Here is a 21,704-nt window from a genome sequence, read left to right on the forward strand (position 1 = left end):
ATACGGAAGATGGCGAACCGCAACCGCCGCGCATCGTATTTAACTATCGCGCGCTAAATAAAATAATTCCGGATTATAATTTCCCAGTCCCTCTACCTGTCGACTTTTTTGAACGAATGGCCGGTGCGCAGCTATTCTCATCATTCGATATGTATTCATCATATCATCAGATAAGCATTAAAAAGGAACACAGGCATAAAACGGCATTCCAATGCTAGTCAGGCCTATATCAGTTTTGTCGCTCGCCCTTTCGACTGAAAACTATCGCACCAGTTTTTCTGTCACTAATAACTATACTAGTATCAGACTTAAAAAATGTAGTAGCATTTTTCGATGATATTTGCATATATTCTAATACATTCGACGAACACTGCGAGAGCATCATCGAATTAATGAAACGCCTTCGTGAAACTAATCTGGTCTTTCATCCGAAGAAATGCAAAATTCTACGTCCGGAAATTGAATATCTCGGACATATAATCTCGAAAGACGGACTACACCCGTGCAACGACAAAGTGCGCGCAGTAAAAGAATTCCCGGTCCTGCGCACGCCAAAGAATGTTAAACAATGGCTCGGTCTGGCAGGATAATATAGACGATTCATAGAAAATTTTGCTAAAATCGCTAAACCACTTACTATTCTATTAAAGAAACGCCAGCCGTTCGCTTGGGCGGAAGAGCAGCAAAGAGCTTTCGAGACACTCCATGATAAATGATGTAAACCTTCGGTACTCAGACACCCGGACTTCGACAGGCCATTTTTTCTTATCACTAATGCATCCAAAATCGGAATCGCAGGGTCGCTTTCTCAATTTGATGAGGAAGAGCGAGAACACGCTGTAGCATACGAGTACATCTCACGTACCCTCACACCTACTGAAAGTAATTACCCTGCTATTCGACTCGAACTATTAGCAATAATATGGAGTATTTCACAATTCAGACCATATCTGTACGGCCGAAAATTCATCATCATTACTAACCATAAACCATTGATACATTTATACTCGATAAGCGACCCAAATTCATAAGCAACTCATCAGCGATTATTGTTACAAAACTTTAATTTCGAAGACAGATATAAAAAAGGCGCGTCGAATGTCAATGTAGGTGCAGTCTCTCGAAATCCTATACAGGAAATCGAACAGCTCAATAAGCATTTGCAAGCAGCTAGGCAAGATCCGGTTCAGACTCTGGTCTTGTCAGCTCAACTAGATGATGACACCAAAAGGCCAGGAAATACACACGCCATGACCACGCAACGCGCGAGGAGCCAACAATTAAGTACGGAATACCTGGAAGCCGTCAAGTCCCTCCTACCGCGTCAGAAAAAGAATCCGCCTCCGCAGGAAATAGACACGCCAGTAACAGAACCAGACACGCATACTAATTATCCGACAGTTGCCGAAAACACGTACTGCTCCGAAGGCAATAAAATTGGCACACAATATAATACGTATGATGAAGACTCTAAAAATAAACAGGATACACAACCAAAACAGGATATGACCTTTTTAAAAAACATGATGCTTGAAGACTCAGTCAATTCCCCTACCGAACTCGTGACGTTACTTAATGAAAACATTATCTATTGTCGGGATGCACTATTTATGAGACGAGACAAATACTTATACTTCACTGACACCTTTGGTACCCCCCTGGATGAAGGTGCACTCAGCTTATTTAAGCATGATAAACTACCACAAATGAACATATTACAGTTAGCCGTTCTCACTTTAATTAAAATAGGGAACAAGATGCATTTTATTATCCCAATCTGTCATAAAAATAGTAAGACTACGGAAAACATTAGAAATTATATATTCCTGGCACTTGAGCAATTGGTAATAAATTTAACTGAAAATAAAATGAAAACCGTCAGTATAGCTTAAAGTAAAAAAATTGAACTTGTCGAATTCTTTGAAATTTTACGAATGATAAAAAATGTACTGGGTCCTTCTGAAGTCAAGATTATAGTATGTCAGGGACATATTGTTTTCGCCCTCATCGAGTATCATCAGCAAATAATCGAAGAAGCCCACTGTTCAGCGATCGGCGGTCATAACGATTGCAATAGAACATACAAACGTATGAAGAATAAATACTACTGGGTACATTTATAGGAAGATGTGCAAGAATTCATTCAAAAATGCTTACCATGCCAGTTGCAGAGAAAATTAAATAGACATAATGTCATACAAAAAATGGTCATAACCGATACTCCACCGGTTCCCTTTTTTAAGGTCAGCATAGACGTAGTAGGCTCACTCGAACCTACTAAAACGGCAAACGCTTACTTACTTACCTGCATGTGCACGTTTACCAAATATGCCATAGCGGCACCCATGCCAGACCAAACAGCTACTACTGTAGCTCATAACCTTATTAAAAAACTAATATGTACCTTTGGAGCACCTAACGTCATAGTAACTACGTTATGGTAACTAATCGGGTATCGGTAATTTAACTTCCTATCGTATCAAACCTCCCGGGAACATTTGTAAATCTATCTTGCGAGATAGATTAGGCTAAGCACGTTCTCCAGAATATTTCCGCGAATATTACTCACCGTATATTAATTTGGCAAAAACAAGGGGAGGGACACATCAGCCTATGGTATAAAAAGATTGGATCAGGATCCGCGGTAGCTAATATTCAAGCTAATACTCATACTCGTACTTATACTGACTTAGTTATTTCTAAGTTTCGCTACCCTGCTACTCAGAAAACTCAAACTCTGCTAAGCATTATAAACTTGTCTTTCAACAATAAATCTTAATCAAGTGCAAACACCTGAGACTGTTTAGTAAAGTCTCTTCTAAAACCCAGTCCTAACAAGGTAAGAAACTAAGTTATCTACCTAAACACACTACATATAATAAAGGCGCTCTCTCTTTAACCAACCTCCGCTTAACTCCTGACTAACAAGGGAACCATCCCAATCCGACCTCACCGATTTAAATGATTTTGGGATCTGTTGTAGTACTTGAAAAAAAATTAGATACGTTTTTCTTTATCGGCCCATAAGGGCTTTTAAGGGGTGAAATCCACCCTGAAAATCAACCCCTAAAATCAGTTTTTGTAATATTTCTCAGCATCAAATGAATATTTTTCAGTAAACTCAACGTTAAAAAATTTCTTATAAAAAGGCGCTTTTAAGGACATAACACTTATACCGAAGGGTTGCAACCCCCTTTTTAATAGGGGTAAATACACTATTTTTTGTACTGTTTTACGACATGTAATATAGTAAATCAGCTCGAGTGATTTAAAAATCGCACTCATAATGAGAAAATACCAAAATTAAATTAACGTGTTTCCGGATTTAAAAAAAAATACGTTTAAGGGGTGTTTTACCCCCTAGAAACCACCCCTGTCAAACTATCAGCAGGTTAATCTACCTAACCCTGGGATAAACAAGTTTAGTTGTTTGTTATTTCTTGAAATAATTTAATTCTATGCATGAGAGAGCTACCTCAACTAACCAACTTGTATCTAACCCACCAAACCCCAATAAACCACCCTTACCGAACCACATGCAGGCTAACCCACCTAATCCTAGGAAAAGCAACTTTAGTCGTTTGTTGTTTCTTGAAATAATTGAATTTGATACCATAAGCGAGTTATCCCAGCTGAATCACATACCTCTTATTCACCTACCCCTAACCTATCTAACCCCCACCCTTATATACCACCCTTACCGAACCACATGCGAGCTAACCTTATATAAATAGCGAAAAATAAATGTATTTCCTGAATAACTTTCATGTTGCATAACAATATGTCCCAAGTATTACAAATTTTATGTAATAATTATTATTTTCTTTTCATTATAAATAAAAAAAAGATAAAAAAAATTAATAAGGGCTTATAAATATAAGATTTGAGACTAAAATAAATTATAAATAATTATTAACTATATTGTTTTTTCGAAATTAATAATAACAGTTATAGTATCAGTTTTTTTAAAAATATTATTTGCATTGTATTACATATAGCTGTGTATAAAAGAGTAATAATAATAGTTATTATTTTTTAAACGTAAAGTTAATTCCTAATAAAGAAAAATAACAAGTAATAACAGTTAAAAATTATTAATTTCAAAAGTGGAAGTTTAATATAGTTATTATTTCTTTTTTAATCATTTACAATTTGTCAATAAGAAAAGAAATTATAACAAATAATTGATTATATTAATAGTTATAAATAGATATTATAGTCTCAATTCCTATACTTATAAACTGTTTACTTTTTTCAATTTTCACTTGTGGTTTAGTTTACTTTTTGTTATCAATGGCTCGAAGAAGATAAGTTATATCAAATCTACGCCCCTTACGATAATAAGACATCCAATACATATTTCATTATTTATAGTAGTTGAAGAGGAGTCAAGTATTTAAAAAGTTAAAGTTTTTTTATAGTGCTAGATTTATAAATAAACTTATTTCCATATTTACATTCAAATTTCCCGAACACGAAAATATAGTACATAACAAGAAGAAAAGTTTTTGTCTACTACGTAAGTATTTATGTCACTTATCATATATAATTTTATTCAAATATTTTGATTTGTATACATGAGAAATATAACTGTTGAAAACGCATGATCGAATTCTATCTGTAGACTAGGTTTTCTTTTGTCTTTTGTAAAATTATTCAACTGCAAAAAAGAGTATTTATATCTTGATTTTGTTTTAGATTAAAACATGAAGATCAATCCTTTGAACGTAGTCAATTTATTATTAGCATATTTTCAAAGTTTACAAATATCAGATAGCGAGATTAGATTCAAAGAAATTAAATTGTCAGAAAAGTTGAGAGAAATATTAATAGATGCCGTGTATGAGTTTAATGATATTGATATGATTGTTGAAGAGACGTTAGATTTTCATGAAGATTATAAAGATACTGATGCTAAAATAATAATCGAAAATGAAGTTCAACATCACTTTCCTGATCCTGATTTTGCACCAACAAATCAGTGCAAAAATGATGATGAAGAAATCACATTTGATTATAAACAAAGAGCCGTAGAATTTTGGAGGAGCGATAAAAACAAAATCTTAAAACTGGATACTGTACAACATAGATTCAAAAAAGTTTCATATATAAGTCAACTTAAACGTTGGGCGAAAACAACGAATAAAAATGGAACTTGCCGAGAAAAAATTGCGCAAATTTGCCAATACACGTTTGATAATTTAAAAGCCGCTATTGCAGCTGGTACGATAGTGCATGATCGAGATATACGGAAATGGGCATTGCAAGTTCAAAAAATTGTTGTCCATGAAGATATAAGATCTAAGGCTTCTCAAAATTGGTTACTAAAATTTAAAAAAGCTCATAGAATAGTATCTAGAAAAATGAATAAATTTATCACCAAAAAAACATTAGAAAGTAAAAAAGAACTACAAACTAACTCTGATGCTTTTGTAGCTGATGTTAAATTATGTATACCAGAAATCGGCATTGCAAATTTTTATAATTCAGATCAGAGTGGTTTCCAATTAGAAATGCACTCGCGAAGAACATTAGCAGTTGAAGGAGAAAAGCAGGTGCAATGTCTGGTACAGTCGGTTTCATCGATAACGCACAGTTATACAATTCAGCCAACTATATCAGTAACAGGGAAACATTTATCACCACTTTTTATAGTATAGTATATAAAGAAAAAAGTGGTCAATTCGGTCCCATAGTGGAATCTTCATTATTTAGACCAGAAAATGTGCATATGGAAGCATCTAAATCTGGAAAATTAACGACAAGTTAGTATATTTTTGTTTATTATAATGCAATGACATAAAAAAATTTTGAAATTTTTTTATTTTAGATCATTTTAAAATTTGGTTGAAAGAAGTTTTTTACCCAAATGTTGGACCTCAATCTGTACTTTTACTCGATTCTTGGAGTGGACATTGCGGTAAAGCTGTAAGGGAAGCGATGCCGACAAACAAAATTGTTAATATAAAATAAATTCCCACAGGAACGACGAGGAATATCCAACGACTCGATGTTTATGGATTTCGTATCTGGAAAAACTTCGTTCGACGTTTATCAGATCAAGTAAGTTTGATGGACTGCGAAATGAATCTACATTTAAGAAATAACATCATAAAAATGCAGTCTCTTGTCCATAACCAGCTTTCTTCACCAAGATATACAAATATTTTTGAATACGCTTGGTATAAAAGCGGCTACATTGCTGAAAAACCAGCTAAAACAGATAACCCTGTTAATTTTAGTTTTGGAGATTCTTGCAATATACATTGCGAAGTAGAAGCATGTAAAGACGTTGCTATAATACGGTGTAGTTGGTGTAAAAGATCATTATGTTTCAAATACTTTTTCGATGATTATCATTTTTGTAAGGAATTCGTTGAATGATACATTTTAATTTACCAATAAATAAAAAAAAGAAAAAGATGAAAATTATTATGAAAAATCAAAATATATGTAGTATCGCGTACGATAGCTTTTACGTAAATATATTTATGTATCTACATATGAAAATAAATATATCTGTATAGATCTATAAATGATAATTAGACCTCGTGTTATTCTCGTGTTTATTTTTAAGAGATATTTCTCGCCATTTTGGTACTATTAAAATAAAATGTATTAAACATATTTTTATTTGTCATAAATTATGTTTGAGCTACAGATATATTTTATCAAAAAAAAAATGGGATACCCCACGTACGGTGTAGAAATCAAGTATTTTAAGAAAAAGCAACTGATAAACTCAATTCTCCCAAAGTTAGGTCTATTAGCTTACATTTGATTGGGTAAGGATGGTTTATGGGGGTTTGGTGGGTTAGAGGCAGGTTAGTTAGTTGAGGTAGCTTGCTTAGGCGTAGGATTAAATTATTTGAGGAAATAACAAACGACTTAACTCGTGTTTCCCAGGGTTAGGAGGTTCAGCCTGCTTGTGTTTCAGTAAGGGTGGTTTATAAGGGTGGGGGTTAGATAAGTTAGGGGTAGGTGGATAAGAGGTACACTACCGTCCATAAAGATTTGCCATCCCCTTGCTGAAATCATCAAAACTTTAGAGTTTTATGGCTCAGTTTCTATAAGAGCTAAAAAATCCTGCGGGGTCTCATTTGAAAGGTCTTGCCTTGTTTTTTTTTAATTTTTTCACATCAACTTCGACCCCGATTTATTTATATAACGGATTCTACGATGGAAAAACTATATAAGCCATTCGATAGAGCTTTCAAAAAGCTACAAAATCCATATCCGGAAAATTTTTTTACCTTTATTTTTTATGAGCTATATGGTGTTTTATACAAAAACAAAGATTTTCAAAAAATGGGCTGTATTTTTTTTATTTTCAACTCTAAAGAAAAAACTCTCAGAAGAAAAAATGTAGTATTTTGCAAGAGCTATCAAATGCGCCACTCAGAATTAAAAAAAAAAATTTGTTTTTTCACGTTTTTTAGAATTGAAATTTTTCTCGAAAAAAAACTAAAGTTACATATATTTAATAAAATTAGTAAGTAACTAGTATTTATAAATGAATGGGCTTACAAACAATGATAACAAGATACATTTATTGAACCATAATTTATTACTTACTCAGAATAGATTAACATAATTTGGTTACAATTTTTCTACAAAATTTATTTATTACAATGTTTCAATAATAACATAACAATAATAATTTCATTTTTTATAATACTAATAACACTTGTAATTAATATATTATCACAATCTGAATATAAATTTCAGTTGTAAACAAAAACGAAACAATACTAATTATTTAAAGGTTTTTTTCATCGAAATGTCCACCTTTGTTTGCTATAACTACTTTACAAATTCGAGGCATTCGTGCTGCAAGTTTCTCTAAAGTTTCTGCACTTATTTTTTTCCACTCATTTTCTAAGATATTCCAAAGATCCTTCTGGGAAGTAGGTCCTACCTTCCTTACAGCTCTATCTAGATCATTCCACAACAGTTCGATAGGGTTAAGATCAGGCGAGTACGGTGGCCATTCCATCACAACTAATTTTTTTTCTTCTCCAATTAAGCAAGATAACTTTTACATAACTTTGAAGTATACTTTGGGTCGTTATCTTGTTGGAACGTAAATTTGCGACCAATTATTCTTGTTCCGGAAGATACAACATTTTTTTCAAGAATTTTTTTGTAACCTTCTTTTTTCAGACTTAGAACCACCAAAACAATCCCATACCATTACTGAGCCGCCACCATGTTTAACCGAAGCACACATATTTTTCTCTAAATCTTTTTGCTTATTTTTTCTCCGCACAAAACATCTGCGTTTACTACCAAAAACCTCGAATTTGCTCTCATCAGACCACAAAACTTTTTTCCAATCATTAATGGTCCAAATTTTATGTTTTCTGGCTCAAGCCAATCGTTTCTTTTTATTAATCGGCTTTTTAATTGCTATTCGACCGTATAGTCCATCTTCATGAAGTCGTCTCTTTATCGTAGTAACACTAAGTTTAATATCATACGCTTTTTGAGTTTCAACAGGAAGTTCGGGTGCCGTGAATCTTGGATTATGTGTACTTGTACTACAAATGTGTTTATCAGTAGCGCTCGTAGTGTTCCTAGGCCTTACCGCTATAAAATAGTCTGACTCGTTCTCGATGTAACACGTCCGCCCCTGAAGACTAGCGACGCAGCGCGCTCGCAAATTGCACCTGTCTATTTGAAATTTCGTACATCAAAATATTATACTTATACTCGTACTTATACCTTGCACATAACGAAGTTACAATAAACACTACGTACTAAACACAAAGTAATTTTACATATATATATGTTTGAAAGAGAAACACTTCTAAGCACTACTTAATATAAAGTCTCTAATTTTCAAAAGGCAAGAAACCACCACTCCACACTACATTTAATCTTCTTAAAAAGATTTCTTCTCCTATGGTGCCAGGTTTACATATACGGCACTTTTCTCCAGGTTGAAGGACATTCTGATGAGGAGTTACCGGCACTCCCAACAGATGAGGGAAATATTTTTTGGTCCGTGGCTTAAGTATTTTAAATGCATAGCTTACAAAAACGCCACACAGGTAGAGGCCGAGAGCATTGAACACAGTTATCAAAGGTTAATAGGTTCGCAAAACCTCTACCTCCATAAGGCAAATGCACAAATTCGGTGTATGTTCTTCTCCTAAATAGTCTATCCATACTTGCATATGTTCTCTGGTACATTCATCAGATGGTCGAGGAACATACTCTACATACTGTAATTGATCATTCTCATACCTTAACTGCCACCTTTTCATGATAGTTTGTAGCTGCTCGTTGGTTACATCTGGTCCGGGTACTACTACTGTGGGCAAAAAGTAAGGTGAATTTTCAATTTAAACTTCGCGGGCTTAACATTTCGGGCTAGTTCTTTTTTTCTTGAGTTGGTAGGACTGCGAATGACATCTGGGACAAATTTCATGTCAATGTCATCATCAGTAATATATTTACGCTTGTGTTTACCAAACGACCAAGAGTGCATGTTTCGATTTTTACAATGTCTGATTTAATTGAGCAAAGAAGTGCCATCAAATTTTGTTTGCGGAATGAAATTTCGGCTGCGGAAACGTTGAGGATGTTGCGGAAGGCCTTTGGTGATTCTACCATGTCGCAGAAAAATATTTATAAGTGGTACAAAGACTTCAAAGAGGGTCGAGAACGTGTTGATGACTTGGAGCGCTCCGGACGACCATCGACGTCAACAGATGACCAACACGTCAATAAAGTGAAGGAATTAGTGCTCGAAAATCGTCGGTTGACTGTTAGAGACCTTACTGATATGATCGGAATATCAGAAGGATCTGTGAAAACAATTTTGAAAGACCATTTGGGCCTACGAAAAGTCAAATCTCGTTTGGTACCGAAAACGCTCAATTTCTTGCAAAAAAGTCGCCGCGTTGATGTGTGTGAAACAATGCTTTCTGACTATCAGGACAAGCTCAAATGCATGATTACGGGAGATTAGACTTGGATTTATGCTTACGACCCTGAAACAACCGACCAATCAAGCGAATATCGTGCTAAAGGCGAGGCCAGACCGAAAAGAGCACGTCAAAGTCGTTCAAAAATCAAGGTCATGATGACAGTTTTCTTCGATTTTCGTGGTGTGATGCACTATGAATTCCTTCCACCCGGCCAAACTGTTAATAAGGAATATTATTTGAGCGTTATGCGTCGTTTGCGTGAAGCAATTCGTCTAAAAAGACCAGAATTATGGGCCAACAACTCTTGGTTTTTGCATCACGATAATGCACCATCTCACACTGCACTCGTTCTTCGTGACCATTTCGCCAAAAATTCGACGCATATCGTTCCGCAACCACCGTATTCGCCTGATTTGGCTCCGTGTGACTTTTGGCTATTCTCAAAACTCAAGAGACCACTCCGGGGAACGCGTTTCGAGTCGATTGAGGAGATAAGAGCTGAATCGAAGAAGGCGCTGATGGCTATACCGGAAAGGGACTATTTGGCATGTTTCGAGGATTGGAAAAAACGTTGGCATAAGTGTATTTTATCGGGAGGGAATTACTTCGAAGGGGATGACATTGATGTAGAAGAATAAATAAAGATTTTTCATTTTACAAACAAATTCACCTTACTTTTTGCCCACAGTAGTATTGGTAAGATTAGGTCGTATCCCATCATACAAGCGCAATCCTCCGATGCTTTTTGGTAGTCCTCGCAGCTCTCATAATAAATCTACCGTAAGACTTGGACTTGATTTGTAGGGTTACCCGCTCTGGATGGTCACCCCATTTTCACTGCTACACTGTTTAACCACAAGATGATTCCTCGTCGATACATTTAAGTTTAAGGGATCACTTATCACTCCTTCTTCGGTGTTCACAAATCCGTGATTTTCTCCATAAGCCTCTTCCAACTTTTGCAAGACCTTACTCACAAACATGTTATACTTATAGAGGCACAGACACAAAACTAGTTGACACGATGCTCTCTTACTGGCAACTAAGTCCCATTTATTTTACTCTACCTTTCGAACCGAGAGCTTAATCACTAATCTAGCTATAAAACTCTAATTTTATTTCTTTCCTACTGCTAGATACTACTTAATTTATTCGAACACCAGGTGTCGAATTTAGTATATTATATGTCAACTGTTTTTGGAGGAGCCTTGCCGGAAAATTGCAGTATAAATTCACTCTAATAATAATTTATTTATTTATTTCTATTTTCATATAAAAATAGCCCCCAAAAAAATTTATTCACTAAGATTTAGCCAATAGCTACTGTTTTCTGAATATAACTGGTCTACTTGCCTACTCCACGCCTGAATTAATTCACTACCTCCTTGATGGAACCGGCAACTTTCATCATCATTTTCTAATGACTTCCGATGTTCTGCAAAGGGGCACTCCAAAATTTGCACCAACACGTCTTTACACTGTTTGCTTAAATGTAACACCGTATAGTAACGACAATTACGTACTCCTAATAACGGTACTTGACACACTGCACAATATCCAAACGTAAGGCGGTTATCTGTATTAAGACTACCATAATCTATCTTAACCCTTTGAAGCATACATTTTTCTCTCCAGGATATTTAGATGAAAATTTATATATAGGGGTTTTTGAGGTCGCTGATCATGAATCTGACATTAGATTGTTCGAATTTTGCATCTAAGATGGCGGATTCAGAATGGCGGACATAGATTTTTTTCTATATTCGTTTGAAAACTTTAAAATTCATAACTAATGAGTTTTAGGGGTGACTGATAACGAATCTGATATCAGGTTTCCTAAATGATGTATCCAAAATGGCGAATTCAAAATGGCGGACAGGCATTTATTTTCTATATTGGCCTGAATACTTCAAAATTCAATGTAAAGGCTTTTAGGGCTCGCTGATAACGAATCTGATATCAGATTTCCGAAATAATAGATCCAAAAATTCGGATATCAAATTTCATTTTTAGGGACTTCATTTTCATGAAACGTAATTTCTAAGGGTTTTCGGTCGTGCTGATAACAAATCTGATAATATAATTTAGTATTCTGTGTCAAATATTCTAGTATTTTGTTTTCTGATTAGGTGAATGAATCTCTCAAACAAAAAAAAAAATATATATATATATATATGGCCCTCAGACCCATGGAGAGTACATTCAATACAAAGTGTTTGGTGCTCATACAAATCGCCAAAAGGCCCTCAACCCCCGACCTACGAAAAATAAATAAAGATCGGCTCTTTGCTTCTGGAGTCATCCATATATTTGTTGACACTCATTGACTAAAAGACCGGAGTGGATTCACTATATTAGTTGAAGAGCAAATAGGCGTTTTGTATATTTGTGTTCATAATATTCTTGTTTTGCGGGCATTTTTTCCCGCCAATTAGGAATCAATTTTTACGTAGTACTCTTCAATTTTCATATTTTTTATATCAACAAATTTAGAAGAGATTTATTTTGTAACTATGGGGAGAAGAAGGCGAATTGTGAATGAAATTCCTAGTGATTCAGAGTCTGTTGATGGGTTATGCGATTCTAATGATGAAGATGAGGTATTGGATCGCAGAGTAGATCATGTTGCCCCTTCAATCAACAATCTTCTCGAAGATGAGGCACACGAAGAAGAAATTGACGACGAAACAACCACTACAGATTTAAATAAAAGTGAAATTTGGAGATCGACGAGTATTCCAAAGACTGATTTACCTTTCAGTAGGAGTCACGGACCCATCATCCCTGACTCCGCGTCTTCTCCAAAGGATATATTTCTTTGTTTGTTCCCTGAGTCTCTATTAGATGTTATTGTAGAGCAAACAAATTTGTTTATTTCTCAAAAGAAGTCAAAAGGAGATCTTATCACCAAAGATGAGTTGAAAATTTTCATAGCGATCAATATCCATATGGGTTACAAGAAGTTACCTTCGTATCGGGATTATTGGTCTAATAGCCCTCAATTCCATGATTCATATATTTCTTCACTGATGACTGTGAATCGCTTTGGATTTTTTTGTCTCATTTGCATATCAATGATAATTCAAAAGAACCAGCAAAAGGAGATCCAGGATACGATAAATTGTATAAACTAAGACCTCTTCTCGACACTCTTTCTGAAACATTCAGAGAATGCTGGAAATCAAGCCATCACCAAGCTATTGATGAATCAATGATCAAGTTCAAGGGGAGGAGTAGCATGAAACAATATATGCCAGCCAAGCCAACTAAACGTGGTTACAAAGTTTGGACCCGAGCAGATGAATCGGAATTTGTTTGTCAATTTCAGATCTACACAGGCAAAACAGATAGTCCTGAAAAACAATTAGGAGCACGTGTGGTTTGTGATCTTACACGTGACCTTGTTGGTCATAATCACCAGGTGTATTTTGATAATTTTTTCACAGGAGTAGAGCTTCTAATATCTCTAAAACAGGATAATATCCTTGCATGTGGCACAGTACGATCTAATCGCGCGAATCTCCCCAAAAGTGATAAGTCTGATAAAAAAATGGTTATTGGAGAGTACGAATACAAGACCTCGACATCAGGACTCACATGGATAAAGTGGATGGATAAAAAACCAGTATACTTTTTATCCAATTTTCACGACCCTACCGAAGTAACTGTTATGAATCGGAGGCAAAAAGATGGTACTCTAACTCCTGTCAACAGTCCTGTCTTGTGTTCAGACTATAACACACACATGGGATATGTCGACTATGCGGATCGTGCAATATCTACTTACCAGATTGATCGTAAGTCCAAAAAATGGTGGTTTAGAATTTTTTGGCACTTCATCGATCTCTGCATATGTAACGGATTCATTTTGTACAAGGAAAAAAAAATCAAACCACTTTTGTCATTGAAAAAATTCCGAATGAGATTGGTAGAACAATTGGTGGTACATAAGATCCCAACTCCAAAAGGTAGGAAAAGAACGGCACCAAATACTCCAAGCCATGCAAAAATCAAAGTACCTGATGAAAAGAGACTTTCTAATGCTGCTCACATGCCACAAGTCTCAGATACATAAAAAAGATGTAACCACTGTTCTACAAGAGATAAGCCACAGAAGACGAGATGGATTTGTAGTACTTGTAATGTTCCTCTGTGTCTTTTACCGGAAAGAAATTGTTTTCAAAAACATCACATATAGACAGTAATGAGTTTTGTTGCTCTGGTTGTATGAAGAACATGTTTTTATGTCTAATTTCAAAGAATACTCAGTAACAATATTACAGTACAAATTTATTGATAATGCAAAGGGGATCCTCCTACAGGAAGAATGGAGGAAAAGAGGAAATAAAAACCCTGAAAATGAAACATAAAAAATGCAGAAAATAATATATAAAAAATAAGAAATAATATAAAATATAAAAAATAAAAAAAATATATAAAATATAAAAAATACAAAAAAATATAAAATATGAAAAATACAAAAAAAAACGTAAATGGAGCTTGAACTCATCACGTCCTCGTTGTAAGCTCCGGGTAATGCCGAGAATGAGTGAAAGAAGTATCCACTATTCTGAGATATTATACTTTCAAGTCATGCAAATAAGCATGTGCATCAATCATATCCTTTGGCCATCTTGGCTGCAGAATTTCAGAAAACTAGTATGATATTGATTATCACTGAGATTGAGGCACTTTAGATATGAGTTTGAGAATATTCAAGCCAATATAAAAATATACACATCCGCCATTTTGAAAGCTTTATTTCGGAAATCTGATATCAAAATCGTTATCTGCGACCCCTAAAACCCTTTAGATATGAATTTTAGAGTATTGGTATCAATATAGAAAATCTTCTTGCCCGCCATTTTAGATCCGCCATTTTGGATACACAATTTTTGAAATCTGATGTCAAATTATTATTCAGCGATCCCAAAAACCTTTGTATAACAAATTTGAAAGGGATACTCTCATTATTCGCGTCAATAATGAATTTCTCCCCAAAAATTCAATTTTTTTCTTCTTTGTTCATTTAAAAATATTAAAAAATAACCCAATATATTGATTTCAACTGCAAAATTATGTTTTTGAACTATTAATGAACTGAAAGAATGCAAAAGACCCTGTTGAAATCCATAATGTTGTTCTAAAATGGCAAAAGAAGCAATAAATCAATGTGTCCATCAGGATGGACACTGTGCTTCAAAGGGTTAAACAGATGCTGAATGAAGATATCAGTACTTTCACTCACGGTTTCAAAAAGCAAATTTTGGCTCCTGAATAAATTATCTTTTGTTACTGTAGGATATTCAGGATATTGAAATATCTCATTATTGTTTTTTAATGTAAAACGTTTGCCTCTGGCTTGTTGTTGTGCTACTGTGAGTCCTGGTATTACTGGGCCTAGCAGTGAATATCCCATCTTCGTTATACTTTCCTTGCATATTTCTTGAAATTCTGATGAGTTATTATATAGTATTTCCCCGATTAATTCATACGTGTTGGTTGGCTGGAAAGTCCGCACTTTGTATCCGTATTGACTTGCTGTTTTGTTCAACCAGCGGCAAGCTCCCCAGCGATAAATATAGAATGGTTCGGGTGTTCTACAGTAGTTTTCACTAGTTTCAAACAGTCCTAGAGGATCTCGGTGCATAACACCTACTTCGTTAAAGAGAAAACCGTGGCAAAATCCTCTTTCACTTATGAGTTTGATGGAAACACACTGAACGTATATTTTTCACTGGATTATATTAATTGCTTGCTCTGTTCTTTTCTATAGACTAACTAATTTCCTCTTACTCTATTCGTTTTAATAGTGATTTTTTCTTATTCCCTACTTCTCTCTTTCTACTTTTATGTTCCTGGATGATTACCATTTTACAATCCATGACCTACTCTAGTCACACTAGGAAAGCTTTATTACACACACTTGGCCTAATACTACGGATAACGTTTCCCCGCAAAGCTAAGTGTTTCATATGAATGCTAAAACTGCAACTAGCCGGCTGATTCCCTCAATAACAGGTATACTTATTTATTCTTTGATATTTATTGATTCTGAGCTTTCAATTCCTATTTGTTCTGACGAGTCTTCCTTTAGTTCTTCATCCTGGGTTGATTCTAATAGAGTTGGTAACATATTTTCATAGTCATGAACCTTTTTAGTTGGTATACGGGGTATCTCGTAAAACGGTGGCCCCGTAAAATCGTATCTAAATCCGGTATCTAATTTCGACATTGGTATATATGTTTCGCTTACTGTAATGCCTCTTCTATTTTGTTTTTTGTTGACATAGCGATATACAATTAACATAATTAGAGAACTTATAATTAAACATAAAATTGCAATGCTAATACAAATAAAGTTCCAAGTTGACAAGTTCATTGTTATTGATTCTACTTTTGTTGTTAGGGTATTGATCGGTTTTATCTCAATTTTAGTTGTACTGTCTAACCGCTGGTCTATATTTAAAAGAGTTAGTAGAAAAGGCGGAATAATTAGATTTTTTATTACTTTATTGCCGATCGCTCCTCTATATATTTTTCCGTCGGCCCATATATTACAAGACCTAGGGAGTTCAATTATGCCAGAAGAAAGCTTCGAAATAGATATCAATTTGTTAGTTCATTTAATTTTTAATAAATCATATTCTCTCGTGGAAAATAACCAGAGATGACTGCTAGCAGCTTTGATTAGGAAATAATCTTCATCTTGATATAATTTAACATTACATTCATATAAAGTTTTGATTTTTGGCTTTATTAGCATGTTGAACTCACAAGATGCTTTAGTATTTTCTATTAATTCGACACTACGTATTCTATAATATTTTACCATGTTACAAAGGCCGTTTCACTCATAAAGAAATATGAATTATTAGTTTCTGATACAACAATGTAATCATTCCGCGGTTCAATGTATGCAGCGATTGACTTGTTTGTCTCAGAATGTTGAAAAACTGGAAATGACATCATTTTGTACACGACAAACTGTTCGGCATCTATGAACGGTAGTACTATTTCTACTATTAGTATTTTTATATACATCATAAAATGTAACTGTGCCATGTCAGCAATATTTGCTGTATTATTACTATTAGGTTTAACAATGAATTTTAAAAGTGATATCTTTGCAATTTCATATATTACTGCTTGTAAAGTGTGCATAGCTAATAAATATTTGTTATATTTAAACAATCATTAATAACATAATTTCTTTGCTTTCATGTTGTAGTTCTTTAATGAGTGAAATTGTGTTGTGGAAATTAGCGGCCTGATTTTTGTCTGTTACGTTCGGGTTCTGTTTTAACAGTTGCACACATCTTTTTATAACGTCAGTTTTCGAATTTACTGATTTAATTTGTTGATGCAGGCCATTGTCAAAGTAATAAGTGTTCGGTTCATCGCCCACAATATAAGATAGATCGTTTATACGCATGTTAAAATGTTATGAATTTATATAACTTTTTTTGTGTTACTCAATGCGTAACTGTTTTGAAAAGATAAAGCTTTTCCTCCCCCCTTAATTTTGTCAACATGCAAAGTGTTGACAAGAGGATTCAGAGAATCGTTGACACGTTTAATATCTCTCAAATGATCCATAACATGCTGTATAATCGAACTTGCTTCTATGTTGGATGCATTATCCTGTATGAAGATGTTATTTACGAGGGTGGTCCGACAAGTACTTAGCCTACAAAAGAAAAACGAAAATTTTGTACAAGTGGCGTTTTATTTTTCAACATAGTCTCCTTTTAGTTCGATACACTTGGCCCAGCGATGCTCCAACTTCTTTGACCCGTCTGAAAAATACGTTTCCTCGAGGTCTGAAAAGTAAGCTTCCGTGGCAGCGATTACCTCCTCATTCAACTCAAATTTCTGCCCGGCGAGTGACTTTTTCAAGTTTGGAAACAAAAAGAACTCGCACGGAGCTAAATCTGGGGACTACGGTGGATGGGGCAGCAGTTCGTAGCCTAATTCGACCAATTTGTTGTCATGGTGGAAGAGCACTTTTTTCTTCGTCAAATGGGGCCGTTTTTTCTGCAATTCGACATCGAATCGGCCCAATAATTCGGCATAGTACAGCTCTGTAACCGTTTTGCCCCTCTCCAGGTAGTCGATGTAGATCACACCTTGTGAATCCCAGAAAACGGTGGCCATCACCTTTCCGGTCGATGGGTCAGTCTTCACCTTCTTCGGAGCACTTTCGCCGGGTAAAGTCCACTGTTTCGACTGTTCCTTGGTCTTTGGTGTATACCAGTGGATCCACGTTTCGTCGACTGTCACAAAACGACGCAGAAACTCCTTCGGATTGCGCTTAAACAGCGTCAGACATTGCTCTGAAGTTGTCTCACGGTTGTGCTTGTTGTCCGGAGTGAGCAAACGCAGCACCCATCGCGCCGACAGCTTTCTCATGCCCAAAATTTCATGCAGGACAAAAAAAAAAGTCATTCAGACCCACGCGGTTTTTTGAGATGCCTACGATCTTAGCTATCTCGCGTACCTTCAATCGTCGATCTGCCAATACGAGATCGTGAATTTTTGTCACGTTATCCTCCGTGGTAGCCGTTTTCGGAGCACCTGGACGTGGCTCTTCAAAAATCGACGTGCGACCATGTTGAAACTCGTTAAAGCAATTTTTGACGATCGCCATCGAAGGAGAAGAGTCACCGTACACAGTATCCAAGCGCTTTTTGATTTCGCTGCGCGATTTCCCTTCCAAAAACAAGAATAGAATCACCGACCGATATTGCTCTTTTTCCATTTTTCAAAAATCAACGGACACACTTGCTTTCACACGCTCTCAAAAATAGACGACAACTCCGATCCGGCTAAAATCTCGACAGTAACCATCGAGAAGGTTGTACTACGTGATAGAATATTTCTTTTGGAATAGTTCTTCCCATATGAACTGCTGATCTTTTCTTAACAGTATGTTTGAAGGTTGCGCAATGTCAGGTAGTAAACCGTCTTTCGAGATTACATAACCTAGGTATACTACCTCTGATTTAAAATACTCGTATTTTTCCGGATTTAATACTAAATTCGCTTTTCTTAGACGTTCCATTAATTCAATAATACTCTCACAATGTTCCTCGATAGTCTTACTATTTACGCAAATATCATCGAAGAAGGTGAATTAATGATAGAAAGACCGGTGCGCTTGTTTTCAATCCGAAAAGCGACCTTGTAAACTGGAAAAGGCCTTGGTCGCATTGAAATGCTGTCACCTGCCTGTCCTCCTTTTTAACTAGGCATTGATGATATCTTGAATAAAGGTCAAAGACCGAGTATATTGTGGATCTTCCTAACGCATCTAATTGATAGTCTACATTCAGTACTGAAAAATTGTGATCCGGAATCAGTGTATTTACTGTGCGGAAGTCTATTACTGGTCTTTTCTTGATTACGCCTTCAGCATTCCTTTTCTTGTCTACGCAAAAAATTGGAGACGAGTAAGGACTAAAAAACCTTTCAATTATACCTTGGTCGAGCATATTTAAAACTTGAGCATCAATTTCTTTTCTGAACTCCGGGGGTTGTCTGAATAGTTTCATGCGAATAGGTACTTTCGACGTTAATGGAATTTCGTGTTGGAGTAGATTAGTATATCCTATTTTATCTCCAGGTAAGTGATATCTGTCGTTAAATTTATTTATTATATCAACTATTTGTTCCTTTTCATTTAAATTCAAATGATCTAGTTGTGACATGCCGATTATTCTTGATACCCTATCTTCCGTATTCTGATTCATACTTATTTTGGCTATCCGCACGTGTTCGTTGACAGTAGAAGGCATTCGTGTCTTCCCCTTCAATAAAAACTTTACGGAGACCAAAAGTTGTAAAACCATTCGTTGTTTATTGGTCCTTTGAAGGTGGCTTATAGCTTTATATTTTTCGACTATTTGTGCCACAACCTCTAATAATTCTTTAATGTATTCTTTATCTCTGATTTCGTCCAATGTTTCAAGCAGGGTGGTTGCAGAATTAATTACTGATAAAAAGTTGCTCACGGAATATGCTTTATTACTTGCATATAAATTCGTATTATTTAATACGTTAATACCTTTATTAACCCTTTCCAATAGGGTAGTTTCGTCAGCATTATCGTAACAATCTACATTTTTGCGATCGTTGCTACTACTTTCTCTAATTTTTTCGATTTATAATATGGCTGTATACTCAATTTATTTTCTGTTATTCAGAATATCGTAGGGTGAATTTTATCATCTACAAAATTTTTATGGAGAGTGCTTTCATTATGGCTTTGCTCAGCTTTACTTATTATGTTGTTCTGAATAAATAATGAATTAGCTTTCGCGGAATTTGGGCGTGCACTTCCGCATTCTTTGTTGGCTAATGCTAAATTACAAAGTACGTACTTTGGTTTTTTTTTAATTTCTGATTTTTTACAATTTTCAACATTCGAATTTCTAATTTCAAATGTACAGATTTCAGGTTCACTAATTTTAACTTCGCTAGCTTTTTCCAGTCCAATTTCAGAAATACAAATCTCAGATTTTTTGTGTGGCTATTTACAAACTTCGAATTTTCGCAATTTTACTCCAATTTTATTTGAACGATTGTCTTTGTAACCGCTCTGTCTAATGTTCTTGACATAGTTTTTATCTGGCTCAAGATCTATCTTTGATTCTTCATCACTTTCTTTATTATTGGGAACTCTTCTCGCAAATCTGTCTAAATTGTTACAAATTTTTACTTGATTTCTGACTACTCCAGCGTAAGTTTCGCAGTTTGTTAATGATTTTGTATAACTATTATCATTTCGCGATGTTATACAGGGTGTCCCATTTTAAAGGAACCACACTGAAATTTTCGATGGTTGGCGTTGTACAAAAAAATTGTTCAGACAACAGTTGTTTGGGACAATGGGGGCAACCTTTCTGTGAAATCCGAATTTATATCATAACAATACTTGTTCTAAATTACTATGAAGGTGTGACTATAGAGCCTACTACCGGCGTTGAACCTAGCTATATAATTTTTTGACTTCTTTTCTGATCCACTCTTACACCTCGCTTTTGACACTGCTGACGGATTTAGATATCACTTGCGCTAAAATGCTAATAATGTACTTATGTCATAACTGGCACTTAACAACACGGTGTTTAGCGATCTAACGCTACTATATATATATATATATATATATATAGTACATATATATACAGTACATATTTCTGTTAGTGCTATAAATAACCCTACCCTTATTATATATATATATATATATATATATATATAGTCGTAAGGGGGCCTCGGAATCTGACCCCTCCCCCCGCCCCACAATTTTGGCCCCTCCCCCCCTCCCCATTTGTTCATTTACATGTTTTTATGCGAATTTTAACAAAATATATTTATGTTTGTATTTTTTTTAATGAATGCCATGTATTTACTTCTAATATTGATAGCATATCAATAGTAGAAGTTCAAAGAAAGCTTTAGCTCACGTATTGAAACCTCGCCATGCATACAGAAAGGATGAGTAAACTAAAACTTAATCTAAAAATTTTCAAGAAGTAAAGTTTTATATAAAAATGGCTTTGCCTCCCGATATGCTCAGCTTGATCGACCGAACCGTTCAATCGAATGTAAACTGACTGGGATTTTATTAAGCAGTTGCATTTTTTTTTATTAGTATATATACATAGAATGTTTCGATTACCTTTTGATTTAACTGACATAAAATCAGTATTTTTGAAATATGATAGTGATAAAAGAAAATTACGAGAAGCTGAATTAATAATTTGGGAT

General features: G+C 35.0%; 1 protein-coding gene across 1 annotated transcript; it reads left to right on the forward strand.

The window, feature by feature from the left end:
* Positions 1–12,448: 12,448 nt before the first annotated feature.
* On the forward strand, positions 12,449–14,010 carry LOC131665879 (piggyBac transposable element-derived protein 4-like). The gene is made up of 2 exons (XM_058938138.1): positions 12,449–12,695; positions 13,025–14,010. The coding sequence occupies exons 1-2, from the start codon at positions 12,449–12,451 to the stop codon at positions 14,008–14,010; spliced, it is 1,233 nt and encodes a 410-aa protein (XP_058794121.1).
* Positions 14,011–21,704: the final 7,694 nt, after the last annotated feature.

Source organism: Phymastichus coffea, unplaced genomic scaffold (genome assembly GCF_024137745.1).
Source record: "Phymastichus coffea isolate CEN01 unplaced genomic scaffold, Cenicafe_Pcof_1.1 PCOF00001, whole genome shotgun sequence".
Classification (NCBI taxonomy): Eukaryota; Metazoa; Arthropoda; class Insecta; order Hymenoptera; family Eulophidae; genus Phymastichus; species Phymastichus coffea.